General features: G+C 34.2%; 4 protein-coding genes across 8 annotated transcripts; 3 read left to right on the forward strand and 1 right to left on the reverse strand.

The window, feature by feature from the left end:
* Positions 1–1,035: 1,035 nt before the first annotated feature.
* Positions 1,036–5,152, forward strand: LOC132708403 (calcium and integrin-binding protein 1-like). Its single transcript, XM_060680723.1, has 5 exons — positions 1,036–1,179; positions 1,237–1,339; positions 2,945–3,092; positions 4,701–4,813; positions 5,013–5,152. The coding sequence occupies exons 1-5, from the start codon at positions 1,088–1,090 to the stop codon at positions 5,121–5,123; spliced, it is 567 nt and encodes a 188-aa protein (XP_060536706.1). The 5' UTR covers positions 1,036–1,087; the 3' UTR covers positions 5,124–5,152.
* Positions 5,153–6,055: 903 nt separating this feature from the next.
* On the reverse strand, positions 6,056–8,543 carry LOC132708410 (uncharacterized). 3 transcript variants are annotated; one of them, XM_060680754.1, is made up of 5 exons: positions 8,176–8,543; positions 6,934–7,023; positions 6,463–6,609; positions 6,304–6,413; positions 6,056–6,227 (listed from the first exon to the last, which is right to left on the reverse strand). In XM_060680754.1, the coding sequence occupies exons 2-5, from the start codon at positions 6,970–6,972 to the stop codon at positions 6,077–6,079; spliced, it is 447 nt and encodes a 148-aa protein (XP_060536737.1). In that variant the 5' UTR covers positions 6,973–7,023; positions 8,176–8,543; the 3' UTR covers positions 6,056–6,076. The 3 variants fall into 3 exon arrangements, with proteins under 3 accessions (XP_060536737.1, XP_060536719.1, XP_060536729.1); XM_060680736.1 differs by having other exon boundaries at positions 7,801–8,543; XM_060680746.1 differs by lacking the exon at positions 6,934–7,023 and having other exon boundaries at positions 7,801–8,543.
* A 102-nt stretch (positions 8,544–8,645) lies between these two features.
* On the forward strand, positions 8,646–16,627 carry LOC132708392 (NAD-dependent protein deacetylase sirtuin-2). 2 transcript variants are annotated; one of them, XM_060680701.1, is made up of 8 exons: positions 8,646–8,752; positions 11,390–11,521; positions 11,575–11,723; positions 11,809–11,905; positions 11,957–12,313; positions 12,370–12,562; positions 12,613–12,799; positions 16,366–16,627. In XM_060680701.1, exons 2-8 carry the CDS (start codon positions 11,497–11,499, stop codon positions 16,456–16,458), a joined length of 1,101 nt encoding a protein of 366 aa, XP_060536684.1. In that variant the 5' UTR covers positions 8,646–8,752; positions 11,390–11,496; the 3' UTR covers positions 16,459–16,627. The 2 variants fall into 2 exon arrangements, with proteins under 2 accessions (XP_060536684.1, XP_060536693.1); XM_060680710.1 differs by lacking the exon at positions 8,646–8,752 and having other exon boundaries at positions 11,387–11,521.
* Positions 8,791–11,393, forward strand: LOC132708380 (uncharacterized). 2 transcript variants are annotated; one of them, XM_060680695.1, is made up of 2 exons: positions 8,791–9,973; positions 10,034–11,393. In XM_060680695.1, the coding sequence occupies exons 1-2, from the start codon at positions 8,956–8,958 to the stop codon at positions 10,582–10,584; spliced, it is 1,569 nt and encodes a 522-aa protein (XP_060536678.1). In that variant the 5' UTR covers positions 8,791–8,955; the 3' UTR covers positions 10,585–11,393. The 2 variants fall into 2 exon arrangements, with proteins under 2 accessions (XP_060536678.1, XP_060536679.1); XM_060680696.1 differs by having other exon boundaries at positions 8,791–9,382; positions 9,834–11,393.
* Positions 16,628–20,250: the final 3,623 nt, after the last annotated feature.

Below are 20,250 nucleotides of genomic sequence, written 5' to 3' on the forward strand. Positions count from 1 at the left end.
AGGTTTGTCAAATATCTGGAGCATTATCAGTGGATGCGTATACTGCAACAATGGTTACTTCATATATTTTGAACTTAAAGTCTATCGGTATGGGTTCATTTCTTGATGTTTCATTTATACGTTTCCCGGATGGCAATGGATATTCCCTTTTTTGTTCTACATTCTCTGTTCACTCCTCTGCGTATGTGTATGTGTTTTGTATTTCCTTGCCTTTTCTTTGACTTAATTCTGTTTTAAAGCAATACCTCGGATATTCCAGGTACTAAAAGTTATATTCCTATTTACTTTGCCAGGTCGTCGTCGTTTATTGCTGATCCGAGATTTGTGGCTTGGAGTTTTAACGTTCCTTTTACGGGATGAGATATTTAGCTTTATGCCCAACCTTCCTCCTTTATCCAGGCTTAGAATCGGCTGTGGAAGTTACTGAACCACTCAATCCACACAGCAATTTCCATAGGCGGAGTTGCTGCACTTTCTTGCCAACAAAATTAGGGCTTGCTCTAAGCATATTTTAAAAAGAGAGGATGATAGACAGCCACTTTGATTTAATCCTTTGTTAATACCGAATCTTTTTGATAAAGTCTAACATAGCATGGACATATATGCTGGTGCCTCTTCTAATAAGAAAACTTTGAGCTACTAATATTTTAATTTAAATTATCAAATATTTTTCTCACTGTAGTCCTTAGTCTAAGTTTTTCTCGATTGAAATAAATCTATAACTGTGATATAAATGTGATCCTCCTAAACAATGAGCTTATCTGATCAAAAACTGATTTGGTATGTTGCAACTTGAATCGCCTCCGCATTAGAGTAGAATGTTAGTACTGGCATATACTATAATTAAATAACAACTATTGAATTATAGCATTGTTTGTTTGACCTATTTTCGTAGAATTAACACAAAATACGCAAGCATTTTCGGTTTTTACAACTTTGGATAATCGGACATTAAACAAACCTTAATATATTATCTTATCTGAAATCTAATTGTTTTTTATTTGATTCCGGCGTCACTCTCATTTCATTCTCATTTGGTCTATTAGTTCGCACTCGACGCAGTCTCAAACTTTTATGATACGAAAAAATGGGAAACAATAACTCATTGTCGGTATTAACGGAAGACCTCCTTGAAGAGTATACCATTCTGACGTATCTCAGCAAAGGTGAAATTTTACAGTAAGTTTCGGTAGAAATTGATGGCCGGTATTGAAAATAATTTCTTTTTTGTTGTAGTTTGTATAAAGTGTTTAGTCGACTGGCCCCTAATGGAATTTTGGGAGACCTGAATTGGAGATTCCCTTGCGAGAATCTGGAGGAAATTTTTACACAATTAAAAGTTAGTGAGTCAATTGAAAGTCTTTGATTAGATAAAGTAGTTGCTCTAATGATTTATTTTATCATTGAGATGCAAGCAATCTGCAACTGTTTTTCTTAAGGCCGATTCTTACTTGGAAACTTTTCATAAAATTACTGCAACTCCTATTTCCAGCCTGGCCAGACATGCTATCTGTTGCAAATACAATTACAACTACTTTAAATCTCATTTTTGTTTTGGGCATGCGCATAAAAAGTGCTTCACTCAGCTGATGCAGTTTTATTGCGGATCCAATTTTTTATTGCAAGTAGCTAATACGTAGAAATTTCGTTAGGATAAAATCAAGTATTATCTGTAGAATAAAAAATTGCACCCCTTATTTTTTGGTTCCAAAAAAAGTGCCTTTTTCTCTTTAAAACTAGTAAAGGGTAAACTAACTTTTAAAACCGCAATAAATAAAAATAAACAGATGTCTGATCGTAGATGGATTTTGCATTGAAAAAAAGAAGCAAAAATTTATATCAGATTTTATTAAATGTAAACTAAATTTCATAAGAAAAGCGTAATGTGGCCATGGAATTGTAGATACTAGTGTCCCACAAGGCAAAATCAAATGAAATAAACATTAATAACCAGTTTTTACTCTGAAGTAATAACAAAAATAATAAACTTTATAATTCTGATAAGGATAATGATAACAATAAACAAATTCTACGTGACTAAAAGAACTATTCAATACTGTCCTCTCTCTCTCGCACTCACAATTCACATAGTAAGAATACTTTATTTTCATAGGTCTATTTTCCAGTTAATGCCTGATTAATTTTATTATGCATCTTCAACAACTTTTAACCTTTTTTATGTTAAAGGGTGGCTGAAATATGATACCACACCATAAAGCTCAAAATTTCTATTTCTCAACGAAACTAGGTGGCGTAATTCTGTTCTGTTGTGACATTCAAAGTTTCACGAAAAACTGATCCTAGGAGTTCTATCTCTGTTGGTAACCGAAGAACCTTGTGTACAGTATTGAGCTGCTTTTAAATTTTTTCAATTATATGTCTTATCATCAAAATTAATATCAGAGAGCAAAATTATTCCTCTTCAAAAAAGGCTTGTATTTAAAGTAACATAAATCTATTGCAGAAAGCCAACATCAATATTGGACCACGTCAAACATTTAACGACTTCTGTATACTACAGTTAAGCGGAGGGGGAACTTTGTACTTTTTCAACTAATTTAGGTTTGGGATTGAGCATGCGCGGATAATCAACATGGTCATAATTAATTCAAAATTTAATGCTTTGCTGGAACATTTTTTTAGCTAGAAAGTAGAAGAGCTCAATAACCAAACCTTTTTCATAATTTACCACCAACTTTACCTTAACGTATGTGTGTTTCTGATGTTTCAAAACTTTTGTAATGTACAAATCATGAGCACTTAATGAAAAATTAAAAAAATATATTAAAATTTTTCCAAATAATCCTAGAATTCTTTTCGCGGCAAGAATTGTTTGAGAACCATCCTGGAATACAGTTGGAATTTCAAACTTCAAATTATCAACCGCTTCAAACTCAATAATTTGATGGAACATTAATTTGTTTAAGTGTAAATTGGTTTTCAGTATAATCCATTTAAAGACAGAATATTCAGGGTATTTTCGTCACAGAAAGACGGTCTTATGTCTTTTGAAGATGTATTAGACTTGTGCTCGGTGATGTCCGAGAGATGCCCCGATAAAGTGAAAGCTGCCTGGGCGTTTCAAATATTTGGTAAGTCCATGTCACTGGTATATTTTTTAATTTATTTTTTTAATGTCTTTGTCCAGTACAATGGTCTGCTAATATCAAATTTCTGCTATGTTCAAAAACTTCAAGTTCTTCCTGAAAGACATGCTTGTTAATTGTTTCTTCTACCGTTGTTATTGTGTATTTTGCTTATTTTTATGAAATTTTATTTAATGTCATATTATTAAATATGTACCTTCATTCAATTCATGTCAATAATCGATTCTGATATTATCAAAGGAACTTTTTTCTTTTCTCGTTACGAAAGTGCGTAAAGAAATACAATCAGTTTAAAAAAGTTCCACAAAAAGTGCATTGCTGGAACTTTACCATATATTTATTAAATATGCAATGAAAACATCGATTTGTTTATTTAAATACAATCCAATAGTAATCATTAAAACATATTTAAAATCCCTTTTAAAGTGAGATTGTTGGGACAAATGTTGCTGGTTAGTGCAACACATAATTATTGCAGCCACTTTTTAAGCTAATATGAAAAAAATGTTGAGAAGGGATATTCAATATGCGCTGTCGTTTAAATTCTAGCTTTCAACCAATAACACCTTGCGGCTTTCAGCAACCAACATGGCCGCTGAGAGGTCGTCAATGTGACAGTTATTAATTCGGCAATATTTTGTCAAAATGTGCCCAGATCCCCTTCCAAGGTAAAAAACGACTTAGGTATGCGAATATCAGAAACTAAATGGTACAAAATGTAGGTTACCGGTGTGTGAAATTTAGTGGCATGCGCAGAAGAGAATATTTAGTCCATTTCGGATTTTATTTTCAAATAGATTTTAAATTATTTAATCAAAATATTGCATATGAAGAACCAAAAGCTTCCAAAATTTTAATTTTAATTGGTTTTCCCAGTCCAATGTCCAAATGACATTAGATCTGCATCTCTAAAGCGGCGTGTTTTAAGAAAATTGTTTTAAGTCTGATATAAGTATAGCAATAAATGGCAACTTATACGTTTTTTTTATAGCACTCTCAAAAATGCAAAAATCCCCGCTTTTTTAGGCTTCAAATGTCACTTTGTAATAATCATAATAATATGTCAAATTCGCATAATGCACTTCTTTTTTTGTCTGTGCTCTTCAATGCCATAGCAGTTTTTCTATCTCTTTTTATAATATGTGGTTTCACACGTATTTCACATTAGGTGCTAACATAGTTTATTATTGTATTCTCTTCAGGTTATACTTTGTTACTAACACAATTTATTGCTATGCAAAAATGAATTGAAATAATCAAATTCTTCTTTAAGCCTATTTTAGAAAATCTCCAAAATAAATAGGCAAAAAAAAGAACGGTACTTTATTATATTACGTTCAATATATCATTTGATGATGTCTGGCTAGCGAAACAAGCAACACGAACGTAGTATCGTTGTAGTATAGCTGTGTGTAAACTATTATTGTGTTGATCCCATTATAGGTTCCATTTCTCAGATAGAGCAAAGCGGTTTCCAGGATCTAAACTGTGAGGGTATATCATGATTTCTGTCCTGGAGACGGCTTTGCTAATCTAGTTCGCGAAGTCTTCAGTAAAACAACAAAGTATAGTTAGGTCGATATTTTTTATTAGATTTCGATGAAGATGAAGCCGTGGGTACTGAAGATTTGATGAACGTAATTAAAAGACTGACCAGCAGTGCCGGTTTCATTTCAGAAACTGATCAAAAGCACATAATTAAAATCGTGAGTTTAATATTAAATTGAATTAGTTAGAGAATGAACCCTGCCCATATTTAATAGGAAATGGTTTTCGATTAATAATTCAACAATTAAAACTAGTAAAAAAACTACCCAAAAACCATTCTCTATTATCTACATGCAAACGCGGGGTCATTTTCAACTTTCCATCAAACGTGCTTTAATATTTATTGATTTTGTCCAGCTAATGAACGAAATGGATCTGGAATTATCAGGACGGGTCGGAATTCAGGAATTTGTGCACGCGGTGGGAAAGATGTCCGAGTTTCCGCATTCCTTCTGTTTTAAGTTTTAATGGGCAAAAATTAACTCCAATACATTAAACTCCGTAGAAATAATAACAATATCTGTGATGAGATTACAATTATTAATCTGTACTGATTACCCTGTCTTTGCAAAAATAAAAAATTACTATTTAAAAGAGAGGCGCATATTTCTACACTAGAGTTGATTTAGTTTTGTGTTTCTAGGTATAAGTACTTAAGTTCGATATTGTTCAGTACAGCACGGCTCATTCACAAAACGACTAATAGTCGCTGCGGTACGCTCCAAATCACAAAGAAATGTGGCATATTGTGACACGCGCATGTTGCTTGGTGGAGATGTTCCTTAATACTTAAAATAATTCGTTTTTGAAGAGCCTTCTTCTAGTGGATATTAATGGCTAAATGGCAGTAAAGGTAATTTTCGATGGGATAGCATAACGTAAAGGCATATCCATAACCGTCTGTCAAATGATGCTTCATGTAAAAAATTTGTAATGCATAGTGCTAAAAAGATTATCGACTCAAACATCATCATCAAAGAGAATGAAAAATAACACTCAGCAAGCTCTACCTTTTGGTTTTATGTCGTAAACCATATTTAAATACAGCGCTAAGGCTCAGACTCCAACTGACTTAAAACCAATTTTACTCACGTCAGGGTTCAGAAATTACTCGAAAACGATGCATGTTTTGCAAAAATTGTCCATAAGGTACTGTAGTTGAATTAACTTACTCCACCGTACCGTTTCCACTACTTCTTCTTCCTTTTTGCCAATTGTCAACGACAATTTTTTGTGTTTATCGAATATGCCTCTTGGATTTCAAAGCCGAATTTGTATTATTTTTGCTGTTTTATTTATTCTAGGTGTAAATTTGAAATTACTATTGTCAGAATGCTATATATTTATATAAATTGATTTAATAATACGATGTGAAATACAGTTTCTTTGTTTATTTTTCAAGATTCGACAGTAAACTTATATTAACTTCTGATGAAAACACTTGACCTATTATAAACACCTGTGAGGGCTCTTTTCGGCAACGATGAGGTTTTGTAAGATCTTTCCAAAGTCAAGGGTAGAACTATAGGATGTTTGTATTGCGTGTAGAATTCGGGACATTGAAGATAGGCGCTGAAAAATACAGAGATAATTGAAAATTACTTATAAAAAAATACATGATCTCTTGCTGAAACCAAATACAGTATACCTAGTAGGATCTGTTAAACACTGATACAGGTTCGTCCCAGTTCGAAAATAGTCTACTGGATGTACTGTATCGGTATGGTCTTTGTAGTGATCGCGGTGAAGTTGAGAAAGCTAAAAAAGGTAGGGAAGTCACCGCTTAGGGCCGTGGGCCAATATTTACTATGTAGAAGTCTTCAACCTCTTGCTGTCTAGCCGCATCTATCATGCTTACGTCGCCTTTAGGAAATTGCAGATACTGGTTTGTTTTTTTGTAAATTGATGCACTGGGGTGATAAGCATACAAATCCTTTGCGAATTCATCCGAGTTCTTTAAAAAAAAAAGTCTCACAATAGATAGATAGACCCGAAAATCCCCCACAGGAAGTAAATAGCTCTCCATCGGGACCAATTGTAGGCTAAAATCCTATACGCCAAGAAACTCTTGCAAAATACCAACAACATGTCACTTAATTGATAAAAAAACGATTTAACAACATTAAAAAACAAAGAAACTTCCGTAAGCTGCGGAACTTCTGAATTTCTCCTGCGTTCCTCCTTCCTCCTCCTTCGCGCTGCTGGTTTCTTCAGTGCGCTGTTTGAAACTGAGGGCGGATTGTCTACATGTCCTCTTTATAACAAGGTTGGGACTAACCTGTTTAAAGATGTACAGTTTTTTGTGGAACAATTGCATAATTGTAGATCTAGGCCCGGGGTGGATATCTGTGCAGGCTTGATGTCCATTCTAAAATTTCATATAATTCTTCTCATCTTATTAATAAATAATGGGATAATTGAGCGGTTAGTTCACTGAATGGGCATTTACTTTCCGGAGTAAATAAATGCCAAATAAAAGAAAAAATCAAATTGTACTCGTTGATTTCAATTTAGAAATCCAGAATATGTAAACGAGCGAAAATTTGATTTTTCTTGAGCCCAATCCATTTATACTAGTCCACAATTAATTATGGCAGTTGTGGTCAGCTTTGGTTAGTTTTTAAAATCGGGTTTGGGCGGGTGCTTGTGCCTGGTGGCTGCACATCGGAAGCGGTAAAACAAGCTGCCACTCGGACCCATAGGTAAATAATTTTATGGTAACCACTGGTAAAAAAATATGCGAAATCAATGAAATCTACCTATATCTCTTCGGTCAAGTTGCATTATTATGCAACGCATACTTATAGTATACGTGGATGTTTATCTTACCTTAGGTTTACCTTCTGAAGCAATATTGTATTCATCACACTTTACACCCAATTTTAATAATGCAAACGGGTAGAAAAACTAGAAATATTATTAAACAATATCTCATTACACTTATGTTTGGAATGTTGGTGTATGACCAAGAAAGCAACAGGTACCGTTTATAAGTTTCCCCCTAAATCCAAAATTGTAACATTTACAGCTACAATAAAATAAGCGAGAATTTTTCTGGGAGAGTTACTTATCTATAAATAATTCACTTTTGCATTACTTGCATGCCATAAACTGTTTCATTGTGATATTTTTTTAAGTCACTTACCCAAAACGTGCTTTTGAGGGATTCTGTTCTCAAGGGAACCACCATTATATAACTACTTTCGCACATGGCCGCAAAAGTGGAGATTATACTGTATTTGTTGGTCTCAATTACGATTTGGATTACAAAAAATTTACGTAAAAGTTATATATCAAAGACAATTTGAAATTATTTGAAAATAAATGTCATTAGTGAAAGCACTGGGAACGCCCCACTTGATGAACATGCAAAATGAGCAATAAAATATGCTGTAGCTCAATAGTAGGTATTTATTGTTTTATCAATTTAGCTTCAGCTCATGAATGCCAGCTTTATCAGGACCTTACACAAACGGGAAAAATTTTGTCAAAATATTAGGTCAATGAAATTACAACTTACGTTGTACTTAAGTATATTGTTATTATCCAACCACTTGTTGAACACATTTCCTTTTAGGTTTGCATTACCATAATTACTCTACAATGTTAGTCAAAAAATAGAAACGTTACAGAAATTGGAAATGTTAACAATTTTAGATGCTTAAAATATTCACGTGACATTAGGTCCGACAAAAAGTATATGGCGTCATGATGGTTACAGAGATTGACGGAAAAATGTCACAAAAGAAGGGAATAGTAAACACCTGTGATACAAACCCAATTAACTAAACTCACTATTTAAATTTAAATTAAAGAGGTTATAGTCAGAATTGAGGGGTTTTAGTGTTCTATGAACATGTTGAAAGTATAAGTGTTGTCAGCCCAGCTGTTGTTGCCATTCATAGACAACTATATTATATTAGTTGTCATTCAAGCCGCTTGCAGACCGGATGACCTTGGATAATTTTTTTGGGGGAGCGGGGGTAACCGGTCAAAGTTTAGTGCTACCAATAATAAGTTCAAAATCCTGGTTAGTCGGAAATGGCCGAATGTTCATACTAAACTTGCCCAAAATTTTTGAGGAACGTATCGGAATTAATGGGATTGACTGTTTTTTTTTTCGGTACAACAGCGAAGGAGTGAACACTACCTGAGTATTGTTGTGCAAATCTTTAGACATCGGCCCTAATTTTTATTGTTTTCTGTTATTTGGTGAGTCCATTTAACGCATCCAGTTATATATCAGTTTTTGTGGCTGGTAGTTTCCTCCTCTTGGCCCTCTAACCTCTGGAAACTAACCATGGGGGACTCTTCGGGGGGCGAGGGCCCCCCGACGGTTAGTGCAGCACAAGAAAATGACAGTTTATCCAATGATTCTCAAAATCGTCCGTTGAACGCCATTATTTGTAACATTTTGCCACCGGATTGCAAAAAAACTGCTGAAGATATTTCCAGGCTCCAGTATTTTGATGTGCCCTCAGGTGAAGAGTTGTCAAAGTTATCGGCAGAGATCCAGATTATCAAGAATCAGTTCGAGCAAGACGCTGAAATCCTGCGGGAAGTTGCCAAAATCTCCGCAAACATAAGAAGGACAGTAAATCGGAAAACAAAATATGAAATCACCGACCAGGGGCCTTTTATGGTGATTCTGGAGGGGATTACAAGTAAGGTGGGGACTCTTCATCCTATGAACTTTGGGAAGTTACTTCAAGCGCAGAAAGTTCAAGGTATATTGAAAATTTCTAGAAAAGGAGCCAATAAAATCGGTTTGGAGTTTAACACCTCTGAGTCTGCAAATAAATTTTTATCTAATGAAACATATTCGACAGCTGGTGGGTATAATAAGTATATACCTCAAAGACTAGTCACTTGCCGAGGGTTGGTGAGGGACATTGGTGACTTAATTGATGAGGATGATTTTTACTCTGAGGCAGAAGCCAAGGTTAACATCGGAAGATCGCTAAAGCGCGTTAAGATTGTTAATGTTCGCAGACTAACTAAAAGGGTCAAATGCCCAGGTGTTCTGCCTGGCACTTTTGGTTTCAAGACAGTTCCATCTAATGATTATATAATAACATTTGACGGTAAAACTCTCCCAGAATCAATCAGTATCTATAAAAATGAGTGTTCAATCGAAAAATATGTTAGTCCTGTTGTCTTATGTATGAATTGTTGCAGGTTTGGTCATTGGAAAAACCAATGTAAAAGCAAGGGTAGATGTAGTTTCTGCGCTGGAGATCATCCAGTATTTCATTGTGAACTGAAAGAACAGTTTTATAAGAAGAAACCATGCCCGACAGACCACTTAAATCATGAAGGTAAATGCAGCCTGGGTAATTGCGAAATATCTCCAAAGCCAACTTGCATCCATTGTAAAGGCTCTCATCAGGCCACTGATAGATCGTGTCCGGAAATGGACAGACAGAAGAAAATCAATGAGGCTATGGCATGGTACAACTTATCCTTTTTTGAAGCGGCCAAACTCTTTCCAAGAGGCCCCAAATCAAGTGAGTTTAATCGCTCTAATGAAAATTTCCCTCCTATTCATAACACGGTTGCCCCCGTCTCTCAGCCTTCCCCTAGATCTGCTTCTAAAACTTATTCTGTCATAGCAAAAAAGCGTAAGTCCCCCCAAATAGAATCAGGGTATGATACGGACGCCCACAGGGATTGTCTCGTGCCGCCGTTGACTAGGCAGAAGTTGAATCACACTAGCAAAAGTCAATCTTCTCCCTCATATTTAAATGATTTATCGTCAGAGTCCGAGATGGACACTGCTTCTCCAGGGGTTTCCTCCTCTGGTGAATTTTGGTATCGGTTTGAAAATTTAAAGAAAAAAGTCTTGTCCAATATACCCAGTAAAAGTGCTTACCATGAAATTGAGAGTCTTTTTGACTCCCTGCCTCCTCCCGGAGGATGCAGGTTTTAATTTATTAATGTTCCCAGATCGACAGTCAAATCTTTCTGTTAAAATTAGTAATCTCTCAATTATTCATTGGAACACTTGCGGTATTAGAAGTAATTGTGATAGTATTATTAGACTTATTCGTGACTTTGGTCCGGATATACTCATGATTAATGAATCTTTTTTACTCCCATGGGAAGAGACATTTATATTTACCGATGCCTCTAAGGGACCAGATGATAGAGTTGGCTTTGGAGTATTTATTCCGTTTCTCAATGGTAGGGTCGGGCATGGGTTGAATAGCGCGTTTTGTATTTGCTCTGCAGAAATGGTAGCTATTAGTTACGCCCTAGATCTTATATTAGATTATAATATTAAACAGGCAGTAATTGTCTCCGATTCCAAAAGTGCCCTGCAGAGCTTCGGATGCAGTGCGGTTGAAGCTTCCAACAGCTACATTCTACTAGATATTAAAGCAAAGATTGATATTTTAAAGCGCAGACTTGGGGGGAAAATCCGAAAAATTGACATTTAGAACTTCTGAGATTAGTCTCCTTCGCTGGAGAAGATCCGAAAATCCTCGACATTTGGAACTTTAAAGTTTAGTCTCCTTCGCTGGAGAAGATCTGACAATCCTAGATATTTGGAACTTCAAAAATCAGTCTTCTTCGCCAGAGAAGATACGAAAATCCTCGACATTTAGAACTTCAAAATTCTGTCTCCTTCCTGGAGAAGATCCGAGAATCCTCGACGGAAGTCGGCAATGGGCGAATGATCCTGGTAGTCGTGCCCAACAGTTATCTGTGAAACGCATCATTGAATTGAATTGAATGGGATTGACTAGTACAATTGCAATTTAATTAAAGTTGATTTGCCGTATTTATTGAACTGAACACTTAATTTAAAGCAAGATATTGATGGGAACGCTGTTCAAAAATGTCGTCCAAGGAAAACAAGGAAGGTAAATAAATGTTTATGACTTACTACATCATTAATGACGGGAATATTCTCTAGTACCCAATACTGATAGCAGAATCATTGAATCTGAAAACGACTCTTCAGCTAGTACCAGCGAAGGTTCGACTTTAAGAAACTTGCAAAAATATTTGGTCGAAAAGTTGGGTCTATTAGATTTAGGTGATGATACTGAAGATAAAATAAAGGTACATAACCTATAATTACTCCCTCATTATGATTATCTTCAAGTTTAGGGGGGTTGTTGCATATTTTAGTTCTAGATTCTTTCAGGTTTTGGATGAGGTATCCATTGATGGGGTCGCTAGCTATATTAAGACAAAAAATTGTACGAGGATAATTACCATGGCTGGGGCGGGAATATCAACCTGTAATTGTGACTGAAATTAGTAGCTATTGAATTATTGTGTCAAGGTTTTAGCGGCGGGAATTCCGGATTTTCGGTCAGCTGGAACCGGCCTTTATCATAACCTGCAGAAATATAATTTGCCTCATCCTCAAGCTATATTTGAATTGGATTTTTTTATGGATAATCCCAAGCCTTTCTTTGCTTTGGCAAAGGAAATTTACCCGGGCACCTTTAAGCCGACTGTTTGTCATTATTTCATTCGCATGTTGTGCGAAAAGGGAATGTTGCTGAGACACTATACTCAGAATATTGATACTTTGGAGAGAGTGGCAGGAATTATGGAGGATAAGATTGTCGAAGCTCATGGCACTTTTTATACAGGACATTGTTTGATCTGCCATCAGGAGTATAGTCAGGATTGGATGAAGGGTGTAGTTTACAATTGATGAATTTTTATTTTGTGTTTTTTACTATTGTATTTTTAGAGAGGATATTTAAGGATGAAGTTCCTATATGTGAAAAATGCCCTGGTGTGGTCAAACCAGACATTGTTTTTTTTGGAGAAACTTTGCCAGATAAGTTTTACAATTGCCTGCGAAATGATTTTAAAAAGTGTGATATGCTCATAATTTTGGGCTCCTCTCTAGTGGTTGAGCCATTTGCGTCTTTGGTTGACAGGTACATATTCAATAGAACAAAAACAATGACATAAAGAAAAATATTTACAGAACCCTGCCAAATGTTCCTCGTGTTTTAATAAATCGAGAGAAGGTGGGGCATCGGAAGGGTCTTATGGGAATGTTGGGTATGGGTGGCGGCTTAGAATTTGATAAGGAAGGGAACACTAGGGATGTTGCTTGGATTGGAGAATGCGATGATGGATGCCAATTATTAGCAGATAAATTAGGATGGGGTGTATGTATATCCTGTTAGAATTGTTAACAGATTCAGAAATAATAGTGAATAGTGACACTATGTCCCAAATGTCTTGTAATAACAGGGTTTCTTGGTAAAAAACTTTGCAGTTTTCGTGACTCAGAGTCATTTTTTTGTAAACTTTGAATGCCGCAAACAGAATTATGCCTTGTTTAGGGGCCGAGATACAGGATGAAATAGGAATTTTGCGCTCTTTGAAGTGATGTAATATTTTGGACCCCTTGTAAGATAGAAAAAAAGTAAAAACTGCTGTAGACAAATATTTTTACATAGAATCCAGTGGTGTGTTATTTTTTTTTAGAAAAACCACTTTAGAAATATAGCCCAGTCCTGTATTTTTTGACTTCAAAAAATTACCCTTATTTTTTTCTTTCAAATGCACTATCTAGCTCTGACATAAACTAATCCTTAAAGATGCAATATTATAAAGAAAACACATAAAAGATAAGAGATAACAAGATTTTTTACTTAATAAATAAACTTAATAATTTTGATAAACTGAATGATAATAATAATAAACAAATTCTATATGACTAAAATAACGGTTCAAAATGGTTCCCCCCCCCCCCTCCTCTCTCAAACACACAATTGGCAATTATTATCATTATGGTAGGTTCATTTTCCAAGGATCTAATTGCCTGAAAGCTTAGTTTTGTTGCTGCTCCACAGTATTGACTTGATTCAGGTAAATTTTGTTTCTTAAGTAAGTTCAACCTAAAAAATCTAATATTGGGAGGGAGACTTAGCAGGCTTACCTTATCCATTGGTATCAGTCCAGTGCTTGTCAAATTTTTCAAAAAAGAAATTGCCTTATAATTTGTGCATTGTGAGCAGGAAGCCATCTTGCTGAAAGCAAATATTGCGGAGATTTGCTAGCGACACGTTATCCAATAAATTGTTATTGTAACTGTGCAATTTAATCTTTGTTCCCAAAAGGCGGCTAAAAACAACCCTTCCTTTTTCTTCTTAAAAATTGATTTTCCGTATATGGTTTGTCTCAATCTTCATTGCCCTCAATTATGGAAGTTACCTGCCGACGGCAATACTCGGGTCCAGTAGGTATTAAAGGACAAACCATTAGGTACGGAATTTCAAAGTTTTTGATCATAATATATTTTATGTATCTTATTAAATTACACTATACATAATTACATTTTTATTCTAAATGTCTAAATCTAATTCTGTTTCACTATCAGAGTCGTCATTCAGATTAATTATAATAGGATTTATGTTGTTATGTATAGAAATGTAACGGTCCTCAATTTTTATAATCGGCTGTACTGATTTTTTTCAGTTTTCAATTGGTATGTTATTAATTACATTTTTTATCAAATTTATTGCATTGGGACTTAAAGTAGGTTACCTGGTGGCTCAAATGCTCTATGGGGTTAAACATGCAATGATATGGATGAATACATAAAACAGTATGCCCAGCCTGTTCAGCCAAATTATCGCATACACACTGTTTATTAATTGCATTTGAATTTAGGTCTTCCAAAAGTGGCGCTTTTTTGTAATTGAATTCAAAATAAATATCATTTTCTACCACATAGTCCTGGATTTCAGTTTTTGAGCTTGATGAGGCCGGTGGTTTGTGTAGCAGACAGCTGTGGTATCCAATTTTCAAAAAGTGCGGCACTTGGTAATCCAAGCTAGAATCCTTAATATCCTTTGCATACAACAGCAAGCAGGTTGGGACAAATCGTTCTTCTGCCCCAGCATATACAGTGTGGATACAGTGTCGTGTGTATCGAACCATGTTTCATCAAGGTAAATATGGATTTGTTGTCTAATCTTTATCTTCTAATTTCATGAAGGTAATTAAATCTCCAAGTGGGTAATCTGATTCCATTACTCCTTGCCTTTTGTTTATTCTGCGGTACTTAAATCCTGTTTCACAAACAACTCTATGGCTTATATTTATATTTATTTCACCTTCTTTTAGCCTCTTTTTCAGTTTCTCCAAACTTAGCTTTGATAAAATCAACATATCTTCCTTCTTATTAGGTCCTAATCACTATTGTCTATACGGCGAGTTTGAAAATTATTCAGTTTATTGCCTTTATTCAATTTTCTACCATTAGTAATATCCCTTATGGACGTTTTTGTAAGTAGACAGGTTTCTTTTAAAGCTTTTTGTTTAATAAGTCCTCTACTTATTAATTAAAGTTTCACACATATTTTTGAAAACTTGTTTGGTTAACATCGCTAAAGTTTTATTGGAGTGAGTTCGTCGAAAGCAAACATGATGAAGATTGAGACAGAGTATATATATCTATTCCTATTGAAAATGCCACAACAACTTATATTGACTTCGTCGGGCCATATAATCTTGCTACCGAAGTTGGGGTGATTTTGGATTTTTTGGAGATATCAGTTATAAACTCTAGGTACATTTCTGCGTCTCCAGAATGCAATTTTTGCAGTATATTTCTTTTATAAAGTTTATATTTTCTTAATTGCCTTTGGGTTTGGCAGAAAATTTCCTCAATTTTCCTATAGAGATTCGCGTGATTGGCCTTAACACTTGCTGATGAAGTCTCATTATCTCGTTATTTTGTTTTGGCCCTATACTTTAAAAATATTTTTTTAAAATTGCTAATATATTTGTTTAATTTTGCGTTTGAACACTTTAATATTTAATATTTTATTATAATATCTCGTAACTAACCATCAAAAACGCCATATTATAACAAAATATTAGATAAATGTAGAGTGCGATGTATCATTAAAAAAAAGTGTTGCAAAAAATACTATCTTTGACTATAACTCATAAATGGCGTGCCAGAAAAATTTGTTACTACACTCCAAAAGGTACTATTTCACCCTGTATCTCGGGAATGAAACAGGGTGGCATACTTTTGTTTGCATCATTCAGAGTTTCATAAAAAAACTGAAATAGGGTCGCGAACACCGCAAAGTTCTATCTTTGCTGGGTACCAACAAACTCTGTGATTACAAGTAATTTAGGACACAGTGTATAGGGACATCATTTAAAGGATCTCATTTGAAATGGAAGCTCCCATATTTGCCATGTTTAAATCTTGGCCAAGGCTAAAATTTTATGCTAAAGCGAAATCCAAGTTTCATTGCACATTTTACTCCACCGCTAAATTAATAGTGATAATAATATACTTCATGCACTTAAGGCAATTCAAATGTTGCGATTACATTTCAACTGCTCAACCATTTACCAGCAGCCTTTTTAAATGTAGTAATATAATAAATGTAAACCTGCTACGAAAGGGATCTCATAAAGATTGACGTGTTATGAGGGAGATGCGATATACAGCGTTTATGCCTCAAGTGAAAATTATGAGCATCATATTTACATTTAATTGCTAATAAATAAATAAAAATAATAAAAGGTGTTTGCCAGGTAACCATCAAATGAGATGAGACAAAAATATAAATTTTAAATTGTTTTGACCTTTTGGTTAGCTTCCTTGGCAAGAGTTACATTGGAGTATACATTTCCAATACAACACAAAATTCAAAAATGGCAAATAGTGCAACTTCCATTTTGGTTTTTCTGATTTGTACAGGCCGAACTTGGAGAACTTGTTAAGCGAGAACATAAAATCATAGATGAGGAAAATGACAGGACGTCAAAAAAGGATGAATCGAAGAACATTTAAATGAATAATACATGGATCATATTATTGATCACTGTTTTATTTATTTCACGCAATGTAACTCAGTAGTGTTAAATAAAATAAAATAAAATAAAAAAATAAAGTGTTTTAAAGGTAAATGTGTGTCTAATAGGCTTTAAAATATATATTTTTAAAATAAACGTGAAATGAAAACCCAAGATATTTTATTTCAATTATTTCAAATTTCCTAATTGTACAATCCATTTTTTGGTTTTTCTGAACAGTTATAATGTGGTTATAATACATATTGGTAGTATACAAGCTTATTAGGGAGCCCACGAATAAATTACCATGTGGGTGGTCTCACTCAATAGTATATTATGCAATAAGTGTGGTAAAGGGCATTGAGTCACGAGTTTACTTGTCACGAGCGGAGCTCAGCCGAGTGTATAATAAACGAGTGACTAGTTTACCAAACGTGCTGCATACTATACTTTTTCTACGACCGTTAATTTTTGGGTACATTTTTGTAAAACAACACGAATACATTCACTGACATGACCGTCAGCAATGACAAACGTCAAAATTCAAGCCGTGCGGTAAAAACTCTGGAAACATGGGGTTGCTCTTAAACCCGGACGGTCATATCCTAGAAATGTCCAAAGTGGCTCGGATCCGTGGGACAAGAAATTCACTTGGTAAAGTGCCGCTTTCCGTCCGCTAGATCGTTGTATAATTAGGTATTTTAGGAGTAGAAAAACAAGTTTACCAATCGTGTTGTATACTAGACTTTTTCTAGAAGCGTTAGTTTTTCGGTATATTTTTGCAAAACACGAACACATTCACTGGTATGTATGACCGTCAGAATAGACAAACCTCAAAATTCAAGTCGTGGGATGAAGTGGCTCGGATTCGTGGGAAACACAACAAAAATGACACTTTCGACACGCATTTTAGAGAAGGGAGTAGAAAAAAGGGGTTTTTGGGTTAAAATGACTGTCGAGTATCGTCCAAACTTCATTACTGGGTCCATAATTTTTTCAAAATAACTTGGAATGGAAAAGTGTAATTGTCAGTGAGAGAACATTTTTCGAGCATCGCGCGCGCCTCTTGCGAGATGACACTCAAAAACCAGAGAAAGAGAGGGCGAGTACCAATTGCAGGAACGCGCACTCACATTGGTCATTTGACGGCGACACCTTCAATGTGTGTCTGAATTTAAAGTAGTAAAGCATCGTCAATACCATTCAATGATTCGTCTTTATTTTATAGTCCTACAATCAGGACAGTAGTTCTTTTATAGAGTCACGAAGTGAAAAATTTAAGAGCTCCAAATTCGGTGATCTAGATGGTCAGTTCCAGAGTTCTTTACTTCTTTCGAAGTAAATAAAATCAAGAACATGGAAAACTTGGTTAAAATCAATGCTAACTAGAAAGAACTTTATGGTTTTGTTGACTTTTGATAGAAAATCGATGCAGAATTAGATCGTACATCATACCAGACAATAAGATGCAGGGCGAATAAATCTATTAAACCATTGAGATTAAGTAGTAAATAAGTTGGATGCTGTAAGATACTAATAAAATACCGTGTATAGTATCAATTATTTTCATTGCATGCAGCATATCTATAGAAACAAATATTGCATTCACAAATTTTTCCAGAACCACGGAGTTACCGCTCGGAGCTACCCCGTATTGTTAAAGAAATATTTGAAATTATTATGACACAACATGGTGGTCATATTTTCTGATCAACAAAATTGTGTGATATTATGTACGTCTTCTTAATTGTAATATTCCAATTTATGTTGTCAAATGACTAGAAGTGTACTTGATGACAAAGTATAAAATAGCATAAGATGTGATTTATCGACCATACCGACTTAACATCCTACTCATCCGCTTGCTCTTCGCGCGCTTCAAGTAATCTAATTTTGAATTACCGAATAAATATATAAATTGCCAGAACTGCACCGAATCACATAATTGCAATATATTTCTTACACCTTATCACTTATTTTATGTAAAAAAATTGCATATTTAGTCCTCTTCCCTCTGCAGGCAATAGCCACTCCAGTCTAGAGTCTGTAAAGGGTCGAAAGAAAAATCAGCTTATTCTTGACACAATGAGTACGACGAATGTTTCATAAAATAATTTGTCCCCAATTATCAGGAATAAATTAGTCATTATGCGAAAATCAACCAACAATGGTAAATATTTGCCACCCAAAACATCCAACGCTAATGGGTATTTGTTTAACAGATAACGCGTTTCTTAGTAATATTTTGATTGCGGTGGCTTTACTTCACTATTCGTGTATTGTTGTGCATATTTTAAATATTTAGTTATTTAGACAACACTTGAAACTGGGGTAAGCGAATAATTCTAAATGGATGAATAGCTATAGCTATTAAAAATTCTGCGAAAGTAATTAGAAAAACAAATTTAAAAATTAATATTTATGATATTAAATTATTAAATAAATTTACAAAAATACTCATGAAGAACATTTAAATAAAAACCTCGCATTAAAAACAATGTTTTATTATTCTATTATTGTACTTTACCACTTGAATTCTATTGCAATAATTGATCTTTTACTCACAGTTTTCTAAATACAGTATCTACCTAAACTCGACACATGTTTGTTTAGCTGAAGCAGGGATAAAACAAAACTAGAAACATAAACAAATATTGAATCTGACGATCTCTTAGATTATTTAACTTATATACACCTCCATAATTTATACTAATTGATACACCACTAATCTAATACACCGATCCCAAAATATGTTTTAGCATCTTTCATTTTCAATATAAGTGGGAGTCGTTGGTTTTTAATTTGGAAAAATTCAAATTAAAAAAATAGCATTGAATAAATTAACTATTAAATAGGAAATTGATTTTTTAGAATGTTCTTATATTTAATTTGAAATTATGAATATGCAAAAAATTTTGAAATCAATTTTAGTTATGCTTTTAGTGCTAGTAAAAAAACTAATTTGTGTTTTATTTTGTGTCTAATTAATTTTTTGCAATATCTAACATTTCTAAAATAATTTAAAAGTTTGTAGCTCTTGAAGTTGCTTTTATTGTTTTATTTTTATCTTTAAAAGTTATTTATTGTAATTATTCTGGGTATATCTTGGGTTTATAATTAATTTAGAAACAAAAAAAAATCAATATAATGTATCCAATAAATTTTGTTGTTTTACGAATTTGTTTTTACCATAAAACACCGAGGCGAAATTGTTTCCGAAATCAACACTTGAAGGAATTCATAGAGATAAGAAGAAATCGAAACTTGAAACTAGTTACTAGGGTTAGCATTTTGGAAATACGGATCTTTTCTTCTTTAGGTCCTCCCTTAGGGTACATTTTATGGTACAAGTATTGTTTAATAAAGAATTTCAGGGGAATGCTATTAAAGGTATAGGTTAATTCTTAAAATTAAAACGTTCGTTTCACTTTTGGTTAAAACAGTGAAAGTGAAATTTAAAAATTTCTATTTTTAAAGTTGTGGAGAAAATGAGATACACGGCGGCCACTTTTCGAGCTGGATTATATGGTTATTTTTAAACCCTTAAAGGTGTAAGGTGGATTTAATATTTATTTTCCCATCATATTTATTTCCAATTTTACAAGCAAAAAAACTTCACAAAAATTGTAGGGTTCAAAACGACTCTTTTCAGAGATCCTTCCATCTTCTTCAGAGGTCCTTCCATCTCCGGAGATGGAAGGACCTCTGAAGAAGCTCGCCACTCGTGCTAGCGAAAAGTTAGGAAGTAATTCCAACCGACGACGGCCTTTAAACCCGAATCAAGATAATA

This window comes from Cylas formicarius, unplaced genomic scaffold (genome assembly GCF_029955315.1).
Source record: "Cylas formicarius isolate icCylForm1 unplaced genomic scaffold, icCylForm1.1 PGA_scaffold_10__41_contigs__length_53128322, whole genome shotgun sequence".
Lineage (NCBI taxonomy): Eukaryota > Metazoa > Arthropoda > Insecta > Coleoptera > Brentidae > Cylas > Cylas formicarius.